The 23,965-nt window shown below is 41.4% G+C and overlaps 1 protein-coding gene across 1 annotated transcript in view; it reads left to right on the top strand.

The window, feature by feature from the left end:
- Nucleotides 1-20,906, top strand: part of TCP11L2 (t-complex 11 like 2) — a 41,920-nt gene extending 21,014 nt beyond the window's left edge. Inside the window, exons 7-10 of the mRNA XM_079936681.1 lie at nt 10,724-10,911; nt 11,126-11,307; nt 13,575-13,747; nt 18,521-20,906. Coding sequence (XP_079792807.1) covers nt 10,724-10,911; nt 11,126-11,307; nt 13,575-13,747; nt 18,521-18,765 — 788 coding nt within the window. The 3' untranslated portion in view covers nt 18,766-20,906. The remainder of the gene's footprint in view (nt 1-10,723; nt 10,912-11,125; nt 11,308-13,574; nt 13,748-18,520) is intronic.
- The last annotated feature ends 3,059 nt before the right edge of the window (nt 20,907-23,965 follow it).

The following is a 23,965-nucleotide window of genomic DNA, read 5'->3' as shown; positions in this document are numbered from 1 at the left end:
TTCCAGGTAGAGAGAATTGCACATACAAAGGCCCTGCAGCAGGAACTTGCTTGTGAAATTGGACAAACACAAGGCAGACTGTGTGGCTGGAGTGGAGTAGGCAGGAGAGAGTGGTAGCAGATGAGGCCAAGAGGTAGGCAAAGGCAGGTCACAAGGAGCCTTGTTAGGAAATGAGAGTAATTTAGGTTTCATTCCAAGTGTGATGGGAAGTCACTGGAGCATTTGAGCAGGGAAGCAACATCTGATTTTGATTTTTTAGGTATACGCTGGCTCCTGGGTAGAGAACAGATTGTACAGGAGCAAGAAGGGAAACAGGTACCAATTAGGTGGTATCGCAGATGGTGGACTGGTCCAGGTTGTAGTGGTGGAAGTAATGAGAAGAGGTCAGGTTCTGGTTGTATTTTGAAAATGGAGTAACAAGTTTTGCTGAAAGTTGGATGAGAGAAAAAAGAGAGTTGAGGGTGACTCTAAGCAACTGGGTAAAGAGTGATGCCTGTTAGAGAGATGGGAGAGGCCAGGGAAAGGTGGGAGATGGTATGGAGTCAGCATTCAGTTTTAGTTGTGTGAACTTTGAGATCTTGTTTGACATCAACATGAAGATGCCAGGAGGCATTTAGATATGAGACTAGAGTTCAGAGGAATGATGGGCACTGGGGATATACATCTGGGCATCATCAATATCTTTATAGTGGATAAAGCCATGGAACTGGATAGTAGCTAACATGTATAGAATGCTTACCACATTCTAAACACCTTATCTGTTTTAACTGATTTAATCTTTACCAAACTTGGGGAAATTACTCCCCATTTTATGGATGTGGAAACTGAGGCATAGAGAGGTTAAATCACTTCCCTCCACAACACAACCTGTGAATTACAGAGCTGGGACTCACCCCAAGCAGTTTGACTCCACACTCTTATCCACTCCATGCTCTTATCCACAGTATTACACTGGATGAGGTTACCTAGGGAGTGAGTGTAGATACTGAATGGGCCTGACCTGGGACCTCTAGAGCATCTAGAGCTTGAGAAGAGGAAAAGGATCCAGCAACAGAGACTGTGAAAGGGTAGCCAGAGAGGTGAAGACAGCCAGGAGAGGGTGGTGTCCTGTAAGACAAGCGAAGAACGTGTTTGAAGAAGGAAAGCACGATCAGCTGCGACGAGTGCTGCTAAATGGTCAAGAAAGATGAAGGCCAAGGCTTGACCATTGGATTTGACCGTGTGAGGATCCTTGGTAACTGTGATGGGAGCAGTTTCAGTGGACTAGTGGGCATTAAAACTGGACTGGAAGAGACGTCAAGAAAGAATGGGAGTAAAGGAAGTGTTACCTCATTGAATCCCCACAATTACTCAGTGAGAGAGGTACTGTTATTCCCTTTGTTTCACAGGTGAGGAAGCTGAGATGCCAGATGTTGGACAGCTGGCAAGAGGCTGGTTAGCTGGTTCCCTCATTGGCAAACCCTTGACAGCAGCCTCTGGGCTTTGGTTAACCACAGTCTAAGGCTGGGTTAGGTGATGCACCCACCCCACCCTACCCCTCGTGGACTGAGCTTTTCTGTCAAGGTGGTCAATGTGATAGCCTCATGTAAACAAAGCCAAACAGATGCCACTTTAAAAGGGGCTCCAGCAGGCTGGAGCCTGTCCAGGGAAGAGGGCATGGGCCACGGAGGGTGACAGGAGGAACAATCAGTGAAGCTGGGCCCATTCTGCTTGATAACAGGGAGACTCAGGTGGGCCATGAGCACTGCCTTCCCTGTCGATAGTGATTCAGGGCTTTGGTTAAGCTCTGTAGGGCAGACTAGGACCCATGGGAGGGAAGCAGCAGACAGCCAATTTTGGCCTTCCTAGGAGCTGGAGCTGCTGTTTTAACTTTGGAATGGGCCTCTCTATTACTGATAGTAACCCATGCTAGCTAACATTTTGTTTGAGCACTTATTGTGTGCCAAGTCCTTACTATGTACCAAACACCATACGTTTATTAGCTTATTCAAGCTACACAAGTCACCCTATGAGGCTGGTGCTGTTATCACCTACTGTTTATAAAAGAAGAAACTGAGGTTAAGGTATTTACGCTAGGTGACTGCTAGTAAGTGGTAAAGCCTGGATAACCCAGCTATGTCTGCCCCAAAGCGTGTGCATTCAACCACTATGCAAAACTGACTCTCTCCAGACAATGTATCGACTATCTTGGGGGGATTTGCAGAGAGAGCTCTAGCGTCAAGTGACAGATATGACTAGATGACTTCTAAGGATCCTTCTACAACAAAAATTCTATGACTTCAGAGCTATATTGTTTTGGCTTCAAAGGCAGAGAGGGATTATGGGACATAGAACCCTAAATAGAACCTGGATCTGAAACCTGAACTATGATAACCACATTCTTAGCAGCATTTTCCTGAGATTCATTGGTTGGTTCCATTTGTGTCCCTGTATATGTGTATGTACACATGTGTGCAAATGTCTTCATGTCGTGAGTCAAGATAGCCTGTAATCTTGAACAAATTCCTTACTGTAGGGTTGAACTACAGTCTCATTCATCTCAAATGATTTGTTTCTCTCCTTAAAACCCAGGCTTAGTGACTTATATTTCATTTGCACCTTTCACATTGACTTGGATATTTCCAGAGATTTAAGAATAGAATAAATCCAGCTGTACAAGTAGGTCATTGTTGCCCAGATCTAAATATGTTCCCAGAGAAATCAAGAGTCCAGGAAGCAGAGTGTATGTCAACTATTAATTATATCCTCAAGTCACTCTGCCAAAAGTCGGCCACTGTGCCCTAGTATCAAAATAAGAGTCTTACAGTATTGCACAGAAGGACAAAAGTGTTGGATTTTTGTGTGTACATGATTTTTATAAAATAATTATTCAGAAAATTAATACAGAGAAGTACTCTGGGTTTCTTAATTGACTCCCCCCAAAATTGTATTTTGCCAACAGAGAGATTTTATATAATTGCCCTATTAAAATATACCCAAGAAAGCCTTAGGCAGTGATTGGGTGGATGTATTAAATGTCAACAAAGTAACCACATTAGATCCAACAACTAAATTATCTGTAGAAAGAATGGCACATTACCCCTGGGGGGCTGGGCCACAAGTAATTTTTCAGATACTCAGAAAGAAAAGGTTTTATTTATTTAGATAATCTCTTATATCTGATAAAATGTTCTCAGGAACTTGATTTCATGTGGTTCAGAAATCCTTATGGGACATAAATGTTTTTCAGAAATATATAAAACTGCATTATGATTGTCTTTGCCTGGCACCCAAGGCATTCAGGAAATATTTATGAAACATTTTAGAGATGAGCAAGCTGATGCTTAGCAACGACCTGCCCAGAGACAGAGCCACACAACTGAGAAGTAGCGGAGCTGGGACTGGAAGCCAGGTCTCTCATGGCCAAGTCAGGAGTAAACCAAGCTGCTGCTTTGGCTCCTTTCTTTGGATTTTTAAATTTGGTGTTATATCAGCTGGGGTATATCGCAGGCAACAGAAACTAACTGGCTGATTTAGCAGAAAAGGAAGTGAATGGAAGGAGTGGGGCAGTTTACAGAAAAGCGAAAATACCTGAGTCTGCGCAAGGCCAGAAACTGGGAGGGCATCAGGAATCTGGGGAGGAAGAAACAAGGGAAAGTTCCGAGCTCCGTCCTCAGATGGTTAATGTGCACTTCAACATGGGCCATCCTTGAACGCTGTGGTCATCATTCAGAGTCCTAGGAAGGAGTCTGATGGGCATATGACTCAGCGAGGCCAACCCCTGGTCAGGGAGATTGCCTAGTCATGGGACCTCTAATTGATGTTCACAAAAAGAAAGCATGGAGTGAGGGAAAATGATTTCTCAAAATCAGTACCAAAAAAAGGGAAGGTGAGGTGTTGCTAGGCATAAAAGAGTGGATGTCATGGATAAGAGAACTACATTCTTCTAACTGAAAATTGGGGTATTTGCTCTGAATATTTTCCAGAATATTGAAAATAGAGGCCATCTAAAGCTTTGGACAACATCAGGGACTCCCATCCATGTATTCTGCACCATTCTCCTAGTTTATTGAATGGTGCCTGTTCAGAATTGTACAGACCAAGAGCTAGCCTGGCCATCCCCCAAGTCCAGGATGTAGAGTCATTGCCTTTTTAAGGGTCACTCAGGTTTCATGCTTAGGTACCATATTAGAAGTCGGGTAGAGATGGGAATTGTATTCCTTGATGAATCAATACAGGGATACCCTTGATGCATTCATCTCAGAAAGCTCAAATACTAAACTCATTCATACCAAACTGGCAGAGTTCACAGAGCATTCCCTGGACTGATTTCTCTGAAGCACTAAATAGCACAATCAATGGCTTTTACGTAATGTAAATATTTACATGTGTGTTTTGTGTTGATAAAGCTTTATGTGACCTTATCACATAGGTTGTTTGCTAGGTTTTTGCCTTAGACTCAGTGACTTAGTTGGCCAACCCATAACCCATATCTTTTTAAAAAAACTTTATTGAAGCATTCAATACATAGAATAAAAACACGCCAACTCTAAGTGTATAGTTCTGTGAGTTTTGACTAAAGAATATGCCCATGTAACCACCACTAGAAACAAGAAATAAAGCATTTCTGTCACTCCAGAAAGAATCCTCAGGCCCCTTGCAACCAACCTCCCCCCATCGAGGTAAAACTGATATAATTTTTATCAATGTAGATTAGTTTTGCTTCTTTTAGAATGTCATATTAAATGGAATCATACTGTGTGTTCACTTTTCTGTCTAGCTTCTGTCACTCAACATAAGGTTTTTGCTATTCATCCATGTTGTTGTGAGTATCCATAGTTTATATTATTGAAAGTTATCCTATTATATTGTAATCCTATATGATTACATACCTCATTTATCCATTTACCTGTTGATGGACATCTGTGTTGTTTCTGGTTTTAGGCTACTATGAATAAAGCTTCTGTGAACATTTGTGTACCAGTCTTTGTGTGGGCATGTGTTTTCATTTTCTTGGATAAACACCTAGGAGTGGAATGGCTGAGTCATATGGTAAATATATGGTTAATTTTAGAAAAAACGGCCAATTATTTTCCAATGTAGTTGTGCCATTTTATACTCACCATCAGTGTATGAGAGTTCCAACTGCTTTACATTTTCACCAACACTAGGTATTATCAGTCTTTTAAATTTTACCCTATATATATTTATAGAGAATGTGAAAGTATCTCATGTGGTTTTAATATACATTTCCCTGATGACTAATGATGTTTAGCATCTTTTTATATGCTAAATGGCCATTTATTTATCTTCTTACGTGAAGTGTCTCTTCAAATCTTTTGCCCATTTTTAAATTGGGTTGTCTTATTGATTTGAAGAGCTCTTTATATATTGTGGAAGCAAGTCCCTTGTCATATTTTTGTGTTGTGAAACTTTCTTCCCATCTGTGGCTTGCATTTTTCATTCTCTTAACCCTATCCTTTGAAAAGAAGAAGTTTTTTATTTTGATGAAGTGCAAATAATAAAATTTTCTTCTATGGTTTGTGTATTTAGTGAATTGTTTACAAAATCTTTGTATATCCTAAGGTCATGAAAATTTTTTTTGTATGTTCTAGAAGTTTCAGACTTTTAGGCTTATGAATCATTTCAAGGCAGTATATTTCAAGGTTCAAAATTTTCCATTCATATATCCAATTCTAGAACTATTTGTTGAAAAAGACTATCTTTTCTCCTTTGAATTGCTTTGGCATTTTTGTTGAAAATCAATTGACCATACATTTGTGATTCTATTTCTGAACTCTTTATTCTTTTTTAAAATTGAGATATAATTTACATACCATAAAATTAAATTTTAAATGTGTATAATTCAGTGTTTTTTAGTATTTTCACAAGGTTATGCAACCATCACCAGTATTTAATTCCATAAGATTTTCATGCTTCCAGAATAAACCCCAAACTCATTAGCAGTATCTCCTCATTCCTCCCTTCCCTTAGCCCTTGACAACCACAGTTCTACTTTCTGTCTCTATGGATTTGACGGTTCAGGACATTTCATATAAATGGAATCATATAATATGTAGCTTTTTGTGTCTGGTTTCTTCCACTTAGTATTATGTTTTAAAGATTTACCCATGTTGTAGCACATATCAGTACTTCATTCCTTTTTATTAGACTCTCTAGTCTTTTCCATTGATCTATATTTCTACTCTTAGCTGATACAACGCTATCCTGGTTACTGAGGCTAAGTCTTGAAGTCAGATAGTGTTAGCTTCCAACTTAATTCTTTTTCAAAATTGTTTTGCCTATTTTAGGTCCTTTGAATTTCCATATGCATTTTTAATTAGTTTATCTCGTTCTGCAAAAAAGCCAGCTGGGATGGTGATTGGAATTATGTTGAACTGACATCTTAATAATGTTGAGTCTACTGATATGTGAACTCAATATCTCTACTTAAATCTTTAATTTATTTCAGCAATATTGTTTTAGTTTTGGTGTACTGGTCTTGTAATTTTTTAAAATTTATTTAATTAATTTATTTTTGGCTGCATTGGATCTTCGTTGCTGCGCACAGGGTTTCTATAGTTGCAGTGAGTGGGGGCTACTCTTCGTTGTGGTGCACAGGCTTCTGATTGCAGTGGCTTCTCTTGTTGCGTGCAGAGCACGGGCTCTAGGTGCACAGACTTCAGTAGTTGTGGCATGTGGGCTCAGTAGTTGTGGCTCGCGGGCTCTAGAGCACAGGCTCAGTAGTTGTGGCACATGGGCTTAGTTGCTCCATGGCATGTGGGATCTTCCCAGACCGGGGATCGAACCTGTGTCCCCTGCATTGGCAGGCAGATTCTTAACCACTGCGCCACCAGGGAAGCTCCTATTTTGTTAAATTTAATCTCATTTTATGTTCTTCTGGTGTTATAAATGTTATTTTATAAAACTTTTTGTTTTCTAGCATATAGAAATATAATTGATTTTTGAGGATCAACTTTGCATCCTGAGACCTTGCTAAATTAACTTATTAATTCTAATAGCTTTTTGGAGTATTCCTTAGGTTTTTCTATAGTATATACAATCATGTTGCCTTTTATTTCTTTGGATTATCTTATTGCACTGACTGGGACCTCCAATCAGATGTTGAATAGAAGTCATGAGAAAGGGCATCCTTGCTTTTCTAGCAGAAGAATGTTTATTGTTTGAGCATTAAATATGATGTTAGCCGCAGCTTCTCATAGATGTCATTTTTTGGGGTTAAGGAAGTTTTCTTCTATTTCTAGTTTGTTGAGATTTTTTTTTTTTTTTTTTTTTTTTTTTTTGCAGTACGCGGGCCTCTCACTGTTGTGGCCTCTCCCATTGCGGAGCACAGGCTCCGGACGCGCAGGCTCAGCAGCCATGGCTCATGGGCCCAGCCGCTCCGCGGCATGTGGGATCTTCCTGGACCGGGGCACGAACCCGTGTCCCCTGCATCGGCAGGTGGACTCTCAACCACTGTGCCACCAGGGAAGCCCTGTTGAGAATTTTTATCTAAATAGGTCACATATTAAATTTGTTCCCATGCTTTTTCTGCATTTACTCAATTGGTCATATTTTTCTTCTCCTTGATTGTGTTAATGTGGCGAATTAGAGTGACTGATTTTTTTTCTAGTGTTAAACCAAGCTTGCAATCCTGAGATGTTTATCCAATCACTTGGCCCCGGTATATTATCTTTATCTTATTGCCTTTCTAATGCTTCCTTAAGGATTTTTACATCTGTATGTATGAAAGATGTCCCGCTGTAATTTTCTTTTCTTATAATGCCATTGCTTGGTTTTGGTGTCAGAGCAAAGCTGCCCTCATAAGATAAATTAGGAAGTGTTCCCTCCTCTGCTTTCTGAAAGAGTTAAAACACCCTGTGTCTTCTAGTTTGATTTGCATGCACAGTGTGTATTAGTAAACATTTTACTGCATGACAGTTGAAGGGAAAGATATCTTCAGGCATATAGGACCAAATCAATTTGTCAGTCTAAAGGAGACTATTTGAGTCAGTACTTAAGCCCATGGTTACCTCCAGAGATGGTGAATTAAATAGGAAACCTACCGGGTCTCTCATGCCAGGTATAGAGAGCAGAGGTTTTTTGAGAACCTACTAAGTGACAAGTACCACTGGAAAAACGTTTGATTAGTTTCCAACGCAAAGGGGTTTGCCAAGACAAGGCCAGATATCTCACACACCTATCAGGTTGTGCTGTGAGCTAAGTCAAGGGAAAACTATATAAAAAATAAACGTCATAGGCTTGGACTCTCAAGGAGTCTCATTTTCGTATCACTAGTAATATTAAAGGCACATGAACTATTTAATAACTTTTTTTTAGTAAATAGAGAAGCTGGTTTTCAGGTCAGCTATTTAAGAGAAATGACAGCCAGATCAAAAATCCAAAGGCAGATGTGCCTCAAGAAGGCAGTGATAGGGCTTCCCTGGTGGCGCAGGGGTTAAGAATCCGCCTGCCAGTGCAGGGGACATGGGTTCAAGCCCTGGTCCAGGAAGATCCCACATACCGCGGAGCATCTAAGCCCATGCGCCACAACTACTGAAGCCCGTGTACCTGGAGCCCGTGCTCCGCAACAAGAGAAGCCACTGCAATGAGAAGCCAGGGCACCGCAACGAAGAGTAGCCCCCGCTCGCCCCAACTAGAGAAAGCCCGCGCGCAGCAACGAAGACCCAACGCAGCCAAAAATAATAAATAAATTAAATAAATTTATATAAAAAACAAAAAGAAGGCAGTGATAAGGATGGGTCCATACAATCAAGAAAGGCTTCCTGGGCTTCCCTGGTGGCAGTGGTTCGGAGTCCGCCTGCCTATGCAGGGGACACGGGTTCTTGCCCTGGTCTGGGAAGGTCCCACATGCCGTGGAGCGGCTGGGCCTGTGAGCCGTGGCCACTGAGCCTGCGCGTCCGGAGCCTGTGCTCCGCAACGGGAGAGGCCACAACAGTGATAGGCCCGCGTACCGCAAAAAAAAAAAAAAAAAGAAAGGCTTCCCACAGGAAGAGACTGGACCACTGAGGACTGGCAGGATATGGACTGAGAGAACCAGAGATAGTTTCGGCGGGGTTAGTCCAAGACTTCCTGGCAGGAAACAGGAACGTATATTGGTGGGGAAGTGCTCTTGGGCCTCCACTGCCCCTGAGAAATTCTTAGGTAAATGCACCTGTAAAACCATTGCCTATTGTTCTGTTTCTCTCTCCTGGTAGATAAGGAGGTTTTTGAGTATAGGGACTGTATTTACTCATCTGTGAATTCTCTGCACTTGGTATAGTATCTGGTGTATAGTAGGTGCTCAGTTGTCATTGAAGAAATGAATGGAGAGGCTCTTTTCCATATGAAAAACCAAGGGGTACCAGTGCCTCATAGGGTTGACCTCGATTTTTGAGCCACATAGAACAGTCAGTGTACTAGCTTGTGGGAGTGAAATCTCAGCGGATCCCTTAGAGAACAGCCCATGTTTCCCCCTAAACTCATGCTCTTTCTGCTTTACCAGTTGTACTCAATTCTGGCTACATATTAGGATCACCTAGGGTGTTTAAACACAGATGCCTGAGCCCCATCTCAGACTGATCAAATCAAAATCTCCAAGAGCCAGTGCCCAAGATCACATTTCTTTCTTTTTAAAGTTCCCCAGGTGATTCTACAATCAGCCAGGATTGAGAACCTCTGCTACACTGTTGCTTTTGTTTGAGATAAAGAAATGGGCTTTTAAATCTGTCAGCTGTAAATGATTAAGCTTGCAGCATAAATGCTTATTACCGCCATATTGTAATTATATCCATGATGGTTTCCACTGTTTCTGTCTGTTGGGTACCTTTTAAATAAAAGACTGCAAGTCTTTTATATCTTTATAAACAGAACTGGGAAAACCAAGAACAACATTTGCCAACTGAGGAGAAACAAAGTTGTGAAATTCTGGAGGTGGTGTTGCTTAAGTGTGGCAAACTGAGCTGCTCATAAATTACCCCTGTTTCCAGGGTGACTATTTATTTTGTTCTCTGGGTCTTTTTAAAAAATCTGCACCTGTGTTCAGTCTGCATTTTTAAGCAATCTCCACCTTATAAATTCTGCCAAATACATAATTTTATAAGAAATGTGGTATAAAAAGCAGTTTATTTCTAGGGGGAGACCTTAGAACTGGGTCTGAAGTAAAATAAAGTGTGCACACCAGCATGCTGGGAAAGGCATAGCTCTACTCAGACACTCCGAGGAGGGGTCTGGAACCCAAAAATGTTTAATTAATCATCAATGCCTTTAATCTAAATACCTTCTCTGCACAACACTCAAGGTCATGTGTGAGCTGGCCTGTCTATCCATCTGATGCCGTCTGCTGCCACTCTCTCTCCCTCCTAGTTCTTTATAGACCAGCAGTACAGATTTGCTTGTAGCATCCAAATTACCATATTTTCTCACTATTCCGGGTCTTTGTGTGGGCTATTCTCCTATCCTGGCGTGACAGCTCTTTCCTCTGTCTGCCTTGTATCCTGAAGTGTCACTTATGGAGTTCCTCTCCTCCCTCCACTCCTGCTGTGTCGTCTAGTATTCACTGTATTCTGCTGTAATTGTGAGCTTACAGGTCTGTCTGCCCATCTGGACTCTAAGCTCAGCTCCTTGAGGGCCATGGCTGTTTTGTCATTCATGCCCAGCACCTAACCTGACATCTGTCATGTAGAATGCACAAATGAAGGAATCCATCAGCTGTAGGACAAATATGTGGCCTTTGTACTTGCAGGTGCTCTTGATCAAACTACAGAATGGATAAAAGAATCTGTACATGAAGAATTACTTTCTCTTTCTGAGACTGCTTTAACTCCCGGGGCCAAAAACAGCTCCAAGCCAAGCCTGAGCCCTACATTGGTGCTAAATAATAGTTATTTGAAATTGTTACAGTGGGATTATCAGAAAAAAGAATTACCAGAGGTGAGTGATTTTTTTTTTTCCTTCACTCAAGTTTTCCAGTATTCTAATTCTTAAGTTCAAACTGTGAATCCGCTGGTCTGTCTGTGTTGCATGTGATTTAATGACTTTACTGAAATCAGATAAAAATGGGAGTTTGGATGTAACATTGCTTATTTTACAAGTTCATGGTATTGAGCTTCCCTTACTATTTTTACATTTTAAATAAACATGCTAGACACTCATGACAGATGGAGCACGTCTTCAGGAACTGACAGAAAAGCTGAATCAACTGAAAATGATTGCCTGCCTGTCCCTAATCACCAACAACATGGTGGGTGCTATGACAGACGGCCTACCTGAGCTTGCAGTCAGGGTAAAAAAGATTTCAGCTGTTCTACTTGAAGGCATGAACAAAGAGTAAGTTCCAAGCATTTTTATCTGCTTTGCCTTGTATTCAGGGCCTGCATGTGTTTCAGAGAATGTAAATAACCTTGACATCTGGATGTGATATTCACGACTGTGCTTTTGAGAAGCTTAGCTCACACCTTCTTTTAGAATTTCTTTTAATATCACTGAAGGCTTAGATGTCCCATCATAGGAAAGGAGAGGTCTTTTCCATAACAAGTGCCAGGGTGAGTATAGTGTTTCCGCTCAGGATGGGTGTGTGCAAAAGCTCTTCTTTGACAGTGCTGTGGAAAAAAACAACAAAATGCAGAAATCCACCATGCTCAGTGTTTAGAACGCCCTATCAAAGAGGCTTTCCGATTCAGTTGTTCCAACTCCATAGGTTTTCTGCCATGAAATGTTTACCAGCTTCACTGACCCAGCCTCTATGAAATCTTCACAGTGGTGACATCTCTGTCCTTCAGAGATGCTCTGCAAGTCCAGTGTAAGTTTTGTTTTTGCCAAATTCATTTCCCAGTATCAAACCTTCATTGAATACTAGAATCCCATTTCAATTTTGCATTTAGATCATCCTATTGGGAATCCTGTCCAAGTTAGAAAATTCCTAGTCTTAGCCAATGGCCAGATGTTTCCATGGGTCTTATATGGGTCAGCTCCTCTTGCTGGTTCCCCTTTCAGGTGTTTTCAGGGACTTTATTCCTCTCTTTGAAGGGAGATACACCCAACCTCCCATCCTCCTGCCCATTACTTAGAGAGCACATAAATGACTTGATAAAATCCTAGAATATTAAAAGCCCAAAGAAGCCCAAGTGGTTATAGCATCCAAAGTTCTCATTTTGACCTGAAGCTCAGAGAGAGAATAGGATTTGCCTTGGGTTGCACACCAAGAAAAGGACAAGCCAAGGCCTGAACCCTGGCCTATGTCAAGGCCCTGCCCTTTCTACTGATCCTGGTGCTAACTTGCCAGGCTCTTTTATTTCACGTTCCAGGACCCAAGACCTGTAATAAAAAGAAACCTGCTCTGGTTTTGCAATAGATCTTATTTTAGCATTTTCCCACACTGGGTAACCATTATTTTCCAGGAATTCTAATTTATTAAGCCTTTAGTGAACCCCCAGTACTGCTTAAGTATTAATATAAAGCACACAGCAAAATGGTTACTAAGAGGACAGGCTTTGGGGTCAGGCAAACCAGGGTTTAAATCCTAGCTATGCTACTGACTTGTTATGTACCATTGAATAAGATCCTGAATCACTCTGAGTCTCACCTCCTCATTTGTAAAAAGGGAATAATTGTACCTACCTTAGGGTTAATGGAAACTTAAGATGACTGTGTGAAGCACTTAGGGCAGGTGTCTGGCACATGGTGTAAGTGCTTGATAAACGTTAGCTTTTAATAACTACTTAGTTGTTAAGTCATCTTCTTTATAGTTGTTTTGCCTATCTGATTATATTATTGTTTTGTCTAATTCCCCCCACCCCATCCCCCCCATCTCTTATCCTTTAATTCCCAATTTGCACAAAGTTGTCTTAAAGACCCTTTCTGACTAGTGAGCAGCAATTTTCCATCATCATTCCCCAATAGTGCGGATCCAACAAATGCTGTTTCTAATTACACCTTTTTCCTTACCTGTTAAATAACCCACCACTAACTACTTTTTACAGTTTTCTGGACTGTATATATTTGGGATTACTGATCAGTTACTTGAAAGTAACAATGCGAAGGAGTTTCTTACCTTCCATCATGATAGGTCAAGAGTTTTAGGTAATTTGTCTTCATGGTATTGGCTTCTGAATATCTTCATTTCTTGTGTTTGATTGGTGTTAGAGATTTACTGCTCAGGCGTGGATAAAGGAATTGATCGTACCTCATTTTCCAAGCACATTAAAAAAAAAATCTGTGAATGAATCCACTCAGACCAGAGGGTTTATTTTAAAAAGTAAATAGGTTACTTTTTAAAGAACCTACTCTTTCCCTTTCTGAAGATGGGGTTGCAGACTTATTTTCAGGGACCACATTTTTCTGTCTGTGCTTTCCTATTTAAACATTACCCACAGAATTGAGTGGTTTTAAGCATTTACAAATCTGCTACATATAAAGGATGGTTGGGAGGAGTTACTATTTTCTAAGCTCATTCTAATAGAGGTAATTATTGTCTGTATAGGGAAAAATTGGTAGACATTTGAAATAAGTTGGTATACTTTTAAAACAACAACAACAACAAAAATCCTGCTAAATAAAAACTATCCCTGATGGGATTTTTGTTTCATGTTTTGTAGGACCTTTAACTTGAAGGAAGTCCTAAATTCTATCGGTGTTCAGACTTGTGTCGAGGTAAACAAGACCCTGATGGAGAGAGGTTTACCTGCTCTAGATGCTGAGGTTCAAGCTAATCTTGTAGGTCAATTCTCAAGCATCGAAGAGGAGGACAATCCTATCTGGTCCTTGATTGGTGAGTCTTCATGTTTTTATTGGTTTCTGCTTCAATTCCAATTTGCTTTACCATGCTGGTTTTGGCTAATGTTAAGTGTCAGTCAAATTTTAGTCTTAAACAGATTACCTGCTTCTTTTGGTGAGTGAATAAATATTGAAAATATGAAGAAAGCATTAATATTTTCAAAGGTTTGGGACTCATTGCTGCTTCTGTGTGTATATGTAGCAGAGTGGGAGGATGTTTCAGAGCCTTCTACCTTACTACCCAGCCGATAGGTTTCTATGAAGAAAATAACATCATGCTGCCAGTAATGTTAAATTCCTAGATCAATAGAGCAATCCAAACCAGCTGGCCGTATGTTCACAGAAAGTAGACACGGGCTCCGCGGGAAGCAAACCTGTGTGAGCTGAGGCCCCTATGTTGGTCAGGCTTAGAGAGACAGAGAGTTAAAAAGACCCTGCAACTGAGAGGCATAGTGGGTTGACTTTTTTTTGTACTTGATTGCTAGGAAAAGGAATATCTTAAGGTCAAGTTGTATTGGTGAGTTGGGGAGAATGTATCAGTTAGGACTTTTTCTATTACTTGTGACAGAGAACCTAAGCTTCTAAAGTGGCTTAAGCAAAAAGGGAATGTATTTGCTCATATAACAGAAAACAGCAGGGTGGGATTGGCTGCTGGGACAGCTTAATCAGAGCTTAAACTATGTCCTGGGTCCTGGTTTCCCCACTTTGGTCCCTCAGCACTGCCTTCCTCTGGGCTGGCTGTCTCCATGGAGAGTCTCTTCCCAACACAGCAAGATGACTTCAGCTCCAGCCTACATCTTTCTGTGTTTAAGTCAAGCCAAAAAAAAAAAAAAGGAGTCAGTTTCCCTCCCCTCTTAGCTCAGACGGTGACCCCAGAATTGAGTCTCATTGACTCCAGAGGGTGGTCATGTCCCATTGTTGACTCATTCATGGTGGCCAGAGGGGAAGAAACTTAAACTTGAGACGTGTTCAATTCCTGGTGAGTCAGCTTTACCTGTAACACCTGGTCTGAAACTAGGGAAGAGATTGTTTTCCCCCAAACAAGATCAGGGTGCTGTGGCCTTAAGAAGGGAAGAGGGTGATGTGGAACACAAAGCGAGTGTCTACTGCAGAGGGTGAGGAATGGACCAGACAGAGGAAAGAGTGTGGCATTCGAATATACTAACATTCCAGGACTAATCTGCAAGTTTTCAAAGTACAGCACTGACTTCCCTAAGAATACAAGTACTTGCTATTATTTAGTTGAGGCTCTGAAATAGTTTCTCTCATTCTTATCCCTGGGGACACGGGATGCTGGAGATCTAGGCCACCCAGGCCACTTAATAGCTCTAGGCTTCAACCCCACCCCCAAGAAAAGAGCCGTCTGGTGTGTAGCATGTGGGCTGCTGAGGGGTGACGGGTGAAAACAGTAACACACACAGCATACCCGCAGCTGCCTGTGGCTGAGCCCTTCCCTGCGTAACCTTCACTGCTGACATGCATCTCATGGCCGGTAGTCTCCAGCTGAACGCCAACAACAGGGAGACGGTGTTCCCCGGAGAAAGAGGGGCAGGCCGTCTGCAGTCTGCCACGTACCAAGAGACCCCCCACTAGTGCACAGGCCTCACGAGGACGGGGTGCATATTTGCTCACTGCTATTTCCCTATACCATGCTGGGCCCAGAGACGACCTTTAATAAATATCTGTGGAATGGGTGAATGCATGGAGACTTAGAGCAGTTAAGTAACTCTCACCTGAGGTCGCATAACTAGCAGGGTGCAGAGTATGGCTTCTTCCTGAGCCTCTCTGACTCATATTCTTTTTTGTTTTGTTTTTTTTTAAACAGAAGAAATTTATTTTCTTACAGTTCTAGAGGCTGGAAGTCTGGGGTCAAGTTGCCAGCGTGGTTGGGCTCTGGTGAGAGCTCTCTTCTTGGCTGGCAGATGGTTGCTTTCTTGTTGTGTCCTCACATAGCAGAGAAAGAGAAAGAGAAAGAGGAAGAGGAAGAGGAAGAAGTGTAAGAGAGAAAAAGAGAGAGAGAGGGTGGGGTGGGGCGGGGAGAGTGACTCATATTCTTAACTGCTCTAATGGGCACTACAGTCAAAGCTGGAGCCCTGCTGCTCATTGGCAGCGTGGCCAGAGCATTGGGTGTCCTCCATGCCCTTGCTTTAGATCAGGGAAGTACTTGCAATGTCAAGGGAGAGGGAAGCTGGGGTCCAGGAGATGCCCCACCCCGAGGTGGCCTCTTAAAATCCAGTCAAGCAACTTTTTTCCACCCAGCTCTCCCCAGTCCAAGTTTCCTGTTCTTTTGCAAACTGGAAGTATTTTGTAACCTCATTCAAAGTATTGTTGCCTAGCAACATGAATGACTCACTTGAGCGTCCCTCCCTGGGCTCTGGAAGCCAAGGGCACGTCTTTGGCAGGGGCTCCATTTGGCTGCTCCTAAATGGACAGACGCTTCTGTCACCTTAGTCTTGGCCTAAAAACTGTGACTCATCCACAGAGGAGATAGAACCACTTGTCAGCATAATAACAGTTTTGAAAAAGTTTCATTCTTTAAACAGCCTTGTGAAAAGTGTTTGGACCGTATCTGTGATGAAAATAGACCCAGCTTCTGAGAGTCGACCAGCCAGCCTAACGGGGAATTTAGCAGACAGTTTCCTCTTAATTCTCTGCCTGCAGAGGAGCTGGAATACATTAAGCACTTAGAGGGATCCCTGGGACAGAAGAAGGGCTCCAATTTACCCCTGCCTTTCCTCCCCTGTAGTTCATGGTACCCACAGTCTGCCTTCTTTTGTTCTTAGTTGATGTGCTATTTGTCTACAATGGAATTACAACTCCTACTGTGTTCTTAGCCATTAAAAAAGGTAATTAGAGAGGGAGTTTTCCTTCAAACTATTTTTTTTCCAAATATATACCAAAACCATGTAAAAATGATTTATGGATTACCTGCTGTGTAAATTATTTGCATGCTAATAGCCACCTACATTTTTAAAAAGTAATTTTCAATTATACAAGTGATACATCCATGAATAATTTCCTCTTGTTGACAAATTATGGATAAGGCCCAAGTCATCTTTGACTGCCTTCTCCAGCCCCCATTCCTCTCTGGCTCCCATTGCTTTCAGTTTGGGGTTTATCTTTATAGACCTTTTTCATTCCAATCTCACTTTAATTCAAGCGGCATTTATGACGTGCCTGCCACATGCCAGACCAGGGATATTATAAGACAAAAAAATAGCCCTGACCCTTAGAAAGCCCACCGTCTAAGAAGGGAGAGATAAATTCTCAAGTAACAGTAATATGGGATGATAGTGTAACAGTTGCTAGGAAAAGCCACAGAAAGGAGGTGACTTTAGCATCAGCATTGAAGTATGCTCTCGACTTGTGCAGACATGAGGTGAGGTGGAAAGGCATTCTAGTAAGAGGAAACAATTTGGGCTAAGATATGGACATGGGACACTGGGGACTTTGAGTTCTAGGTCAGGTCTGGCTGAAATGTGTGATTTTTGGGAGAAGTGTTTAGAGATAAGTTTCAGCAATATAGTTATCTGTATTCGATGGAGTGTATTTTCCTTAGTAAACTTCCTTATTTGTGAGATTTCTGTTTCCAAAGCCAGAGAACATCCTTGGAGCAGCATGGGCTGGGGCATTTCAGGCTTGTCCAGTACCATTTGTCCAATACCACTGCAGCTTCACTTATTTATGCATTTGCGTGCTTTTGTGAAGTCGTCTCAAATGCAGATACACTGAGGCACTGAAGCAGGAAGAATGGAGAAGGTGGCAGTGCCAGTGGGGTGGCCCTTCCTTAGTGACTCCAGATTGTTGCCCACATGGGGGGTGATCATATAATTTATTTTCCACCCCAGGACACTTTTGAGAGTGCTCTTTTTAATTATGCCAGGACAGCAGGTGTCAACTTTAACTGTCCTGTGAAAACTCGGATGTGGGCTCACCCTTGCCATGTGGCAGTTTGGGCCCCCAAGTTTGCCAGATCTGTAGATTTTTCAAGAAGAACCAAAACTTTGATTTTCTATATGAAATCCCCTCGTTTTAAATGACTTCTCTTTTTAAAAAACACTACGTGGACCAAACTGGCAGTGCCAGTTTACAAACTCAGCTTTAGGATACATAATTAAAATTATGGACGTTGAGTTTTTGTAAAAGATTCCCCACCCCACCCTGAAAATGCTATGCATGTTTTGTTAGCTAGCTATTACTGCATAACAAATCACCCCAAAACTCCATCTGTCATTGCTTACGAGTCTGTGGGGCAACTGGGTAGTTCTTTTGATCTTGCTGGACGCACGCGTACATTTGTGGTCAGCTGTGGCTTGGGTGGGTAGCTCTGCTGATCTTGCCTGGGCTCTCTCAGGTGCTTGGGAGTTGGTTGGCTACAGGTTGGTCTAGGATGGCCTAAGATGGAACAACTGGGCTTCCCTCAACATGGTCCCTCATCAGGCCCAGGCTTGTTTACATGGTGGTGGTAGGCAGAGAGAGTGGGTTCAAACAATGCCTCTTGAGCACGGAACTCACATACCAGCACTTCTGCCACATTCTGCATTGGCCAAAGCAAGTCGTAAGGCCATCCCTGCTCCAAGGCATGGGGAAACAGACTCCAGTCTTTGATGGGAAGAGCTGCAAGGCTGCTTTGGAAAGGGCACGAATATAGGGAGAGGTCAAGAACTGAGAATGTTGCCGCAATCCACATACCACAATTACTGTTCTCATTTTTCAAAATCACGTGCTTTAATAATGGGACAGATAAAGATGCCTTCTTTTTCCCCAGAAAAACGAATCCAGCTATACATGAAAAGCCTACTTTGTCTGCCAAACCCTCCAAAATGCATGCCTGCCGTGCCAGGAGGCCTCACTGTCGTTCAGCAGGAGCTAGAGGTGCTAGGCTCGCAATATGCAAGCATTGTGAATCTCAACAAACAAGTGTATGGACCATTTTATGCAAATATACTTCGAAAGCTGCTCTTTAGTGAGGAAGCCACGGGGAAGGCGGAAGCTTCATCATCTACTAACTAAAGAGGAACTGACATTGGATAAGAGATTGGAAGCCCAGCACTTAGGTACCCAGTCTGTTTCCATCAATGGCATTTCAGATGCGGCACGTTCTCAGTCCTGTCTGTGGCACAGCGTTAGCCCGAATCTGTATAATTCAGTAATATTAGCATTGCAAAGACATGCACGTTGTAATGACCCTGTTTGTGCACTATCTACAAGTCCAAAAGAGATGTTTTTAATGAACAGCAAGCAATTTGTAATTAATTATATTACCTATATAATACTTGTAAATGTTTTCTTAAGCATATATATCTGGCTTATTCATTCAACCTGTAAGGAGTTGTATTTCACATCAAATCTAATGATTTTTTTAACTTTGGTACAGCTTCTTAAAGGGTTGAAAGTTGTGAACATAACCAAGGGGATTGATGTTCTGAATAAATGATATGAAGTAAGGGATAATCGTATTTTAAATGTACAATTAAATTTTATTAATGTGTAATAGAAGCTTACGTAGTATAAGTCCTCAAATTCTACAAATATACCAAATCACACTTTGTGATACCAATTGTCAGTATTTGTTTAGAATTTCAATGTATTAAATACATTTTAAAACTACATACAAATTTTAGGTAAAACCTCCCTTGTTCATTTAGTGAAAATAGAAACAAACCCCTTCTAAAATTTTATTCTAGAGGGTGGATTCTTCTCACTTATCCTGCTCTCTGAGGGAAACAGTTTTTGCACACATCTCTTCGTGAATGTCCCTGCATTTCTCAGGCCACTGATAAGGTTTATATAAGATTTTAATATTTTTACATAAGGCAGGAGTGGTTTGAATTGTTTTACTTGTAAGAAGAAAAATTGATAAAACAAGATCCCCATTCTCAGTGAAATTCATGTCTGAAAAAGAAACAGTTGAACTCTGGAATTTTTAACCATATAATGTGCTAGCAAACGCCTTCTGCGCTGTTTAAATTCTTACCTGCTGTGACCAAGATGCTCTTCTAAGTATCATCATCATTTGCCACTCTTATGCATTGAATTAAACTTTGCCAAGCTGGCACTGGTTGTCAGGATTCTAGAGAAATCTGCATACTGTCCTGGAATTACATACTTCTTCCGAAATGTTAAGTGAAGCACTACCTTTTGGATGGACTCAGCCTGGAAAGTGCTTTATTTGCATGAAATGCATTTTGATTGTTTGGTTTTCTGAGGACTCATTGAACCTTAGTAATTTGATGGGGAAGAGTGGGTAGGAGGTAAAAAATAATGCTCCTTTCTTCCTCTCTTCCTCACCACGACCTTCACCATTATGGTGCTACCTAATTATTTGATAAAGTTCTAGGAAATGATTGTGTGAGTAAATTATCTGCGGTCTTTACATTTTGGAGGGATCTGCCAGAATTCGAGGAAATTTTGAAAGTCAGTTTTTTTTCCTCATGTGACCAATACATAAATCAGCCATTCTGTCCATTTGAGCAGCTGTGTATAAATGGAATTTTACTGAAGAGCACATCATCGGTCTCACCCATTGTTTCCCTCTTCCTGTATTTCCATTCTGCCTGTTTCCTATGCTTAGAAACCAAAAGGTGCTGTAGATTTTTGTTTTCATTTTTTCTTACGTTGAAGTAGTTTTCAACTGTGTTCACTTTGGGGCCTGGACAGCAGGGAGGGTGTGACATAGAAATGTAATGTGTAGCATAACTTTTTGTTGCTTTCTGAGGTGAACTGTATATTTAACCAGAAGACCAGGTGATACACTTTTTTATTATCAGATTGGAATCCATCTGGTATTCTTATATACTTGATTATACTGAGTTGCCAGCAGGAAAACAATGTGCAAACATTTTTTAAAAATGCATTTAAAATGAAGGGCATTCTGCCTTTTTTTTTTTTTTTTTTAAGTGACAAAGTAAATCTCAATGTCTGAAGTCTGGATTTAGGCAACTACATTTATTAGGATTTTAAAATCCTATCCCTTAGCGTGTTGTTTACTTGGTTTTTACTGAAATGTTTACTTCTACTTTTGAGAATTTTCTTAACATGGTCTTGTTTTGTAATGTCAATTTTATTAAACACCATACACACATTTTCATTCTTCTTCTGCTAAAACATGTATTGTGTGCGCTAGTCAAATTTTAAAGCATTAAAAATTATTTCAAGATAGCTGGTGTCTCTTTGTTTTCTAAACCACCTTTGGGTAACTCAGGGCTGGAATACTGCACAGTCTTTATTGCAGTTGTTTTAGAAGGATTCTTCTGCTGATCATCAGAGCCTCACAGACATCAGGTCATGTTCATTCATTCATTCAGTCAACAGATAGCTATTGAGCATCTACGGTGTGCCAAGAAGTATCCTAGATCTTTGATACACAGATGACTAGACAGACACTGTCCTGAAGAAGTTTGTAACCTAATAAGAAGGATAAACTTGTGAACAGTTGCAATAAAGTGTAATTCGGGCAATAAAACACATACACGTGGTGTTAGAGGAAATACTGCCAGACTGTGTTTCGTGGAGGTCACCCTTGAGCTAAAGCATGAAGGGTAGGCAGGAACTTGCCAAGAAAGGGAAAGGCACAAGAGGCCAAGTGCACAGTGGGTACGACGGTGTGGAGAAATGGTAAGCCAAGGGTCCAGCCTATAGAAGAGGGGAAGTGATGAGAGGGGAAACAAGCAAGGTAGAAGGCTTCTGGGATGTCATGCTCAAAAGGGAGGGTTTTGTCCCGAAAGAGATAACCATTGAATCTTTTGAAACAGGAGAAGGTTACAAGCAATTTATGTTTTGGAAGGATTGCCCTGGCAAAGAACACTTGCTGTTGGTGCTAGAATATTGTGTTGTGTGCGTATGTGTATACGCATGAACACATGGCACAAGAGTCCATGTAGAAATGGACTCTAGCTAACAGAAGCAGAAAGAGAGTTTATTGGAGAGGTTTAAGTACCTCATGGAATCTGTTTTACCTGGGGAATTAAGCTTGGAAGATGGGAAGAACCAAGGCAATGCAAGCATAGGACCTCAGCCAAGCTGGATTCAGAGATTGGTTTCTCAATTGTCCTTGCTGCTTTGCCTCATTTGCTCAAGATTTAAAGTCTCAGATATCAACATTCAGTTGGAAGAATCTCTATCAAGGGCCCAGGCTCTAATTTGCAGGGGATGGAACAAGACAGTAGCTGCCCCTTAGACTCCTGTGTTCCCACCAAGGTCACCCAACTAGGGATTTCTTCCAAAAAGGAAGGATCAGAAAGAGAAAAACAAATCCACTACCATGTGCACTCATGAGGTCTTTAAAACTTGAATGGGAGAAATGTGTGAAGAGGTCCCCCAATCCAGTATCGCCTCTAAGAATGACACGAAAAGGTGATTCCAGGAAGGGCATAGTCATTGAAGTCAACCTTTATTGGTGTGTGTAGATGAACTGCTGAGCAAAGCCTCAGCATAACCTTATTTCTCAAACTGTAGTTCAAAGTTTAGGGAAGGTTGGTGTGTGTGTCGCGGACCCTACTCCATTCAGCCACTTAGAGACCCAACTTCCATCCATCTTCTAACTCAATAGTCCCTGAAACCTTCAGCGTCTCCTTAATCACTCAGAAGATAAGGGAAAGAAAAGGATCACCCACTTCTACTCATGGTGCATTGGGCAGAACTAACTAGATCGTTAGTTGATGACTAGATGGCTAGATGGTCATCTGGCCCCATCTAACTGCAGAGGAGTCAGGAAGATGTGCCCAGGAGAAAAGGCGGGTGTGGGTGTTGGGTATTGGTAAGCATTAGCAACAGTCTCCACCTCAGATCCCTCCCGTTTCCTTGAATAAGCTCTATGAATCATCTTTTTATGAAAATAAGTTTATTTTTTTAATGAAAAACAGAACTTACTGGGTCCTTGCATTAATGAAGTGCTGGGCATTGCCTAGTAGACCATGCAGGAATTACCTGATTCCACCCCCACCCCCACTTTGGCCATGCCACACGGCATGCAGGATCTTAGTTCCCCAACCAGGGATCGAATCCAAGACCCCTGCTTTGGAAGCGCAACGTCCTAACCACTGGACCACCAGGGAAGTCCCATGAAAATAAGTTTAAGGTCATGTGTCTGCTCTGATCTTTTAGTATTAGCTCCCAGAGCACTGTGTTGAGAGGATTTTGAAGCTAAATCCAGGACAAGCAGTAAAGAATTCTGTGGCTGATTGGCTAAGTATGCCATGGGCGTGGGGAGTGCCATCTTTTGTGCAACATATTTTTTTCACTTGAATCCTTCTTAAAACTAAAATTCAGCCTGTTCTTCCTCTGAGGATGTTAGGTACCAACATTTTCCACTCATTATTCAGTAAAAGTAGCATGGGACTGAGAGTCACAGGACCTGAGTTTGAATTCACTTCTGCTTCTTAGCTATATGACCTCAAGCCAATCTTTTAGTCTCCCTGAACATCCATTTCCTAACCTACCTGACTGCCTCGCAGAGCTATTGTGAGAATCAAATGAGATAATGTATTTGAAATTGTCTACAAACTCTAAAGCATAATGTGGACAGAATACATTACAATAGCTCATTTATTTGTCCTAAATCTCTTTCACACTTCAAGAGGTTTTAGTATTTTGAGAAGTGATGATTGAGTACTTAAGTACATAAGACCAAAAATTGTCAAATCATATCACAACCGTGGTTCATTAAGCCCAATATTGTCATTGGCAGAGAAACTCAAGGGTACATAGAAGGCTGCAGTTATTGTCTTTGCTGTCAACTTCAAAGGATAGTGACACACCCAACATGCTCTAATTTCATTTAGTAAATCAGGTATGACTTTATCCTCCATGATTTAATCTAACCTTTTAGAACGTACATTTGTACTAGCAACTTGTACCCTCTTGTTCTGTTTTTCAAGTGAAGCTTTATCTTTTCATGCCTAAGCTTGGTATGTTAGCCTTGTTCAGCTTTCAAGGGAAAGGGACCTAGGGATTTATCGCAAGGCTTTATGAAGAAGAAAGGAAACCTAGTGATCTGTCCCAGCAGCTGCACTTGCCGGCATGGTAGGGAACCTGAATATAATTTTTTTCTTTCAGAATGTCGTAAAATAATTACTTACCATATTATGGCCTAAGCACTTTATATAAATGATCTCATATAACTGCACAACCCGCTACAATGCAGGCTCTATCATTTTTAAAAAAATTTTTTGGCTGCGTTGGGTCTTCATTGCTGCGCGTGAGCTTTCTCTAG

This window comes from Stenella coeruleoalba, assembly GCF_951394435.1.
Source record: "Stenella coeruleoalba genome assembly, chromosome: 11".
In the NCBI taxonomy this organism is placed as follows: Eukaryota; Metazoa; Chordata; class Mammalia; order Artiodactyla; family Delphinidae; genus Stenella; species Stenella coeruleoalba.
This window is presented reverse-complemented; position numbering and strand designations above follow the sequence as displayed.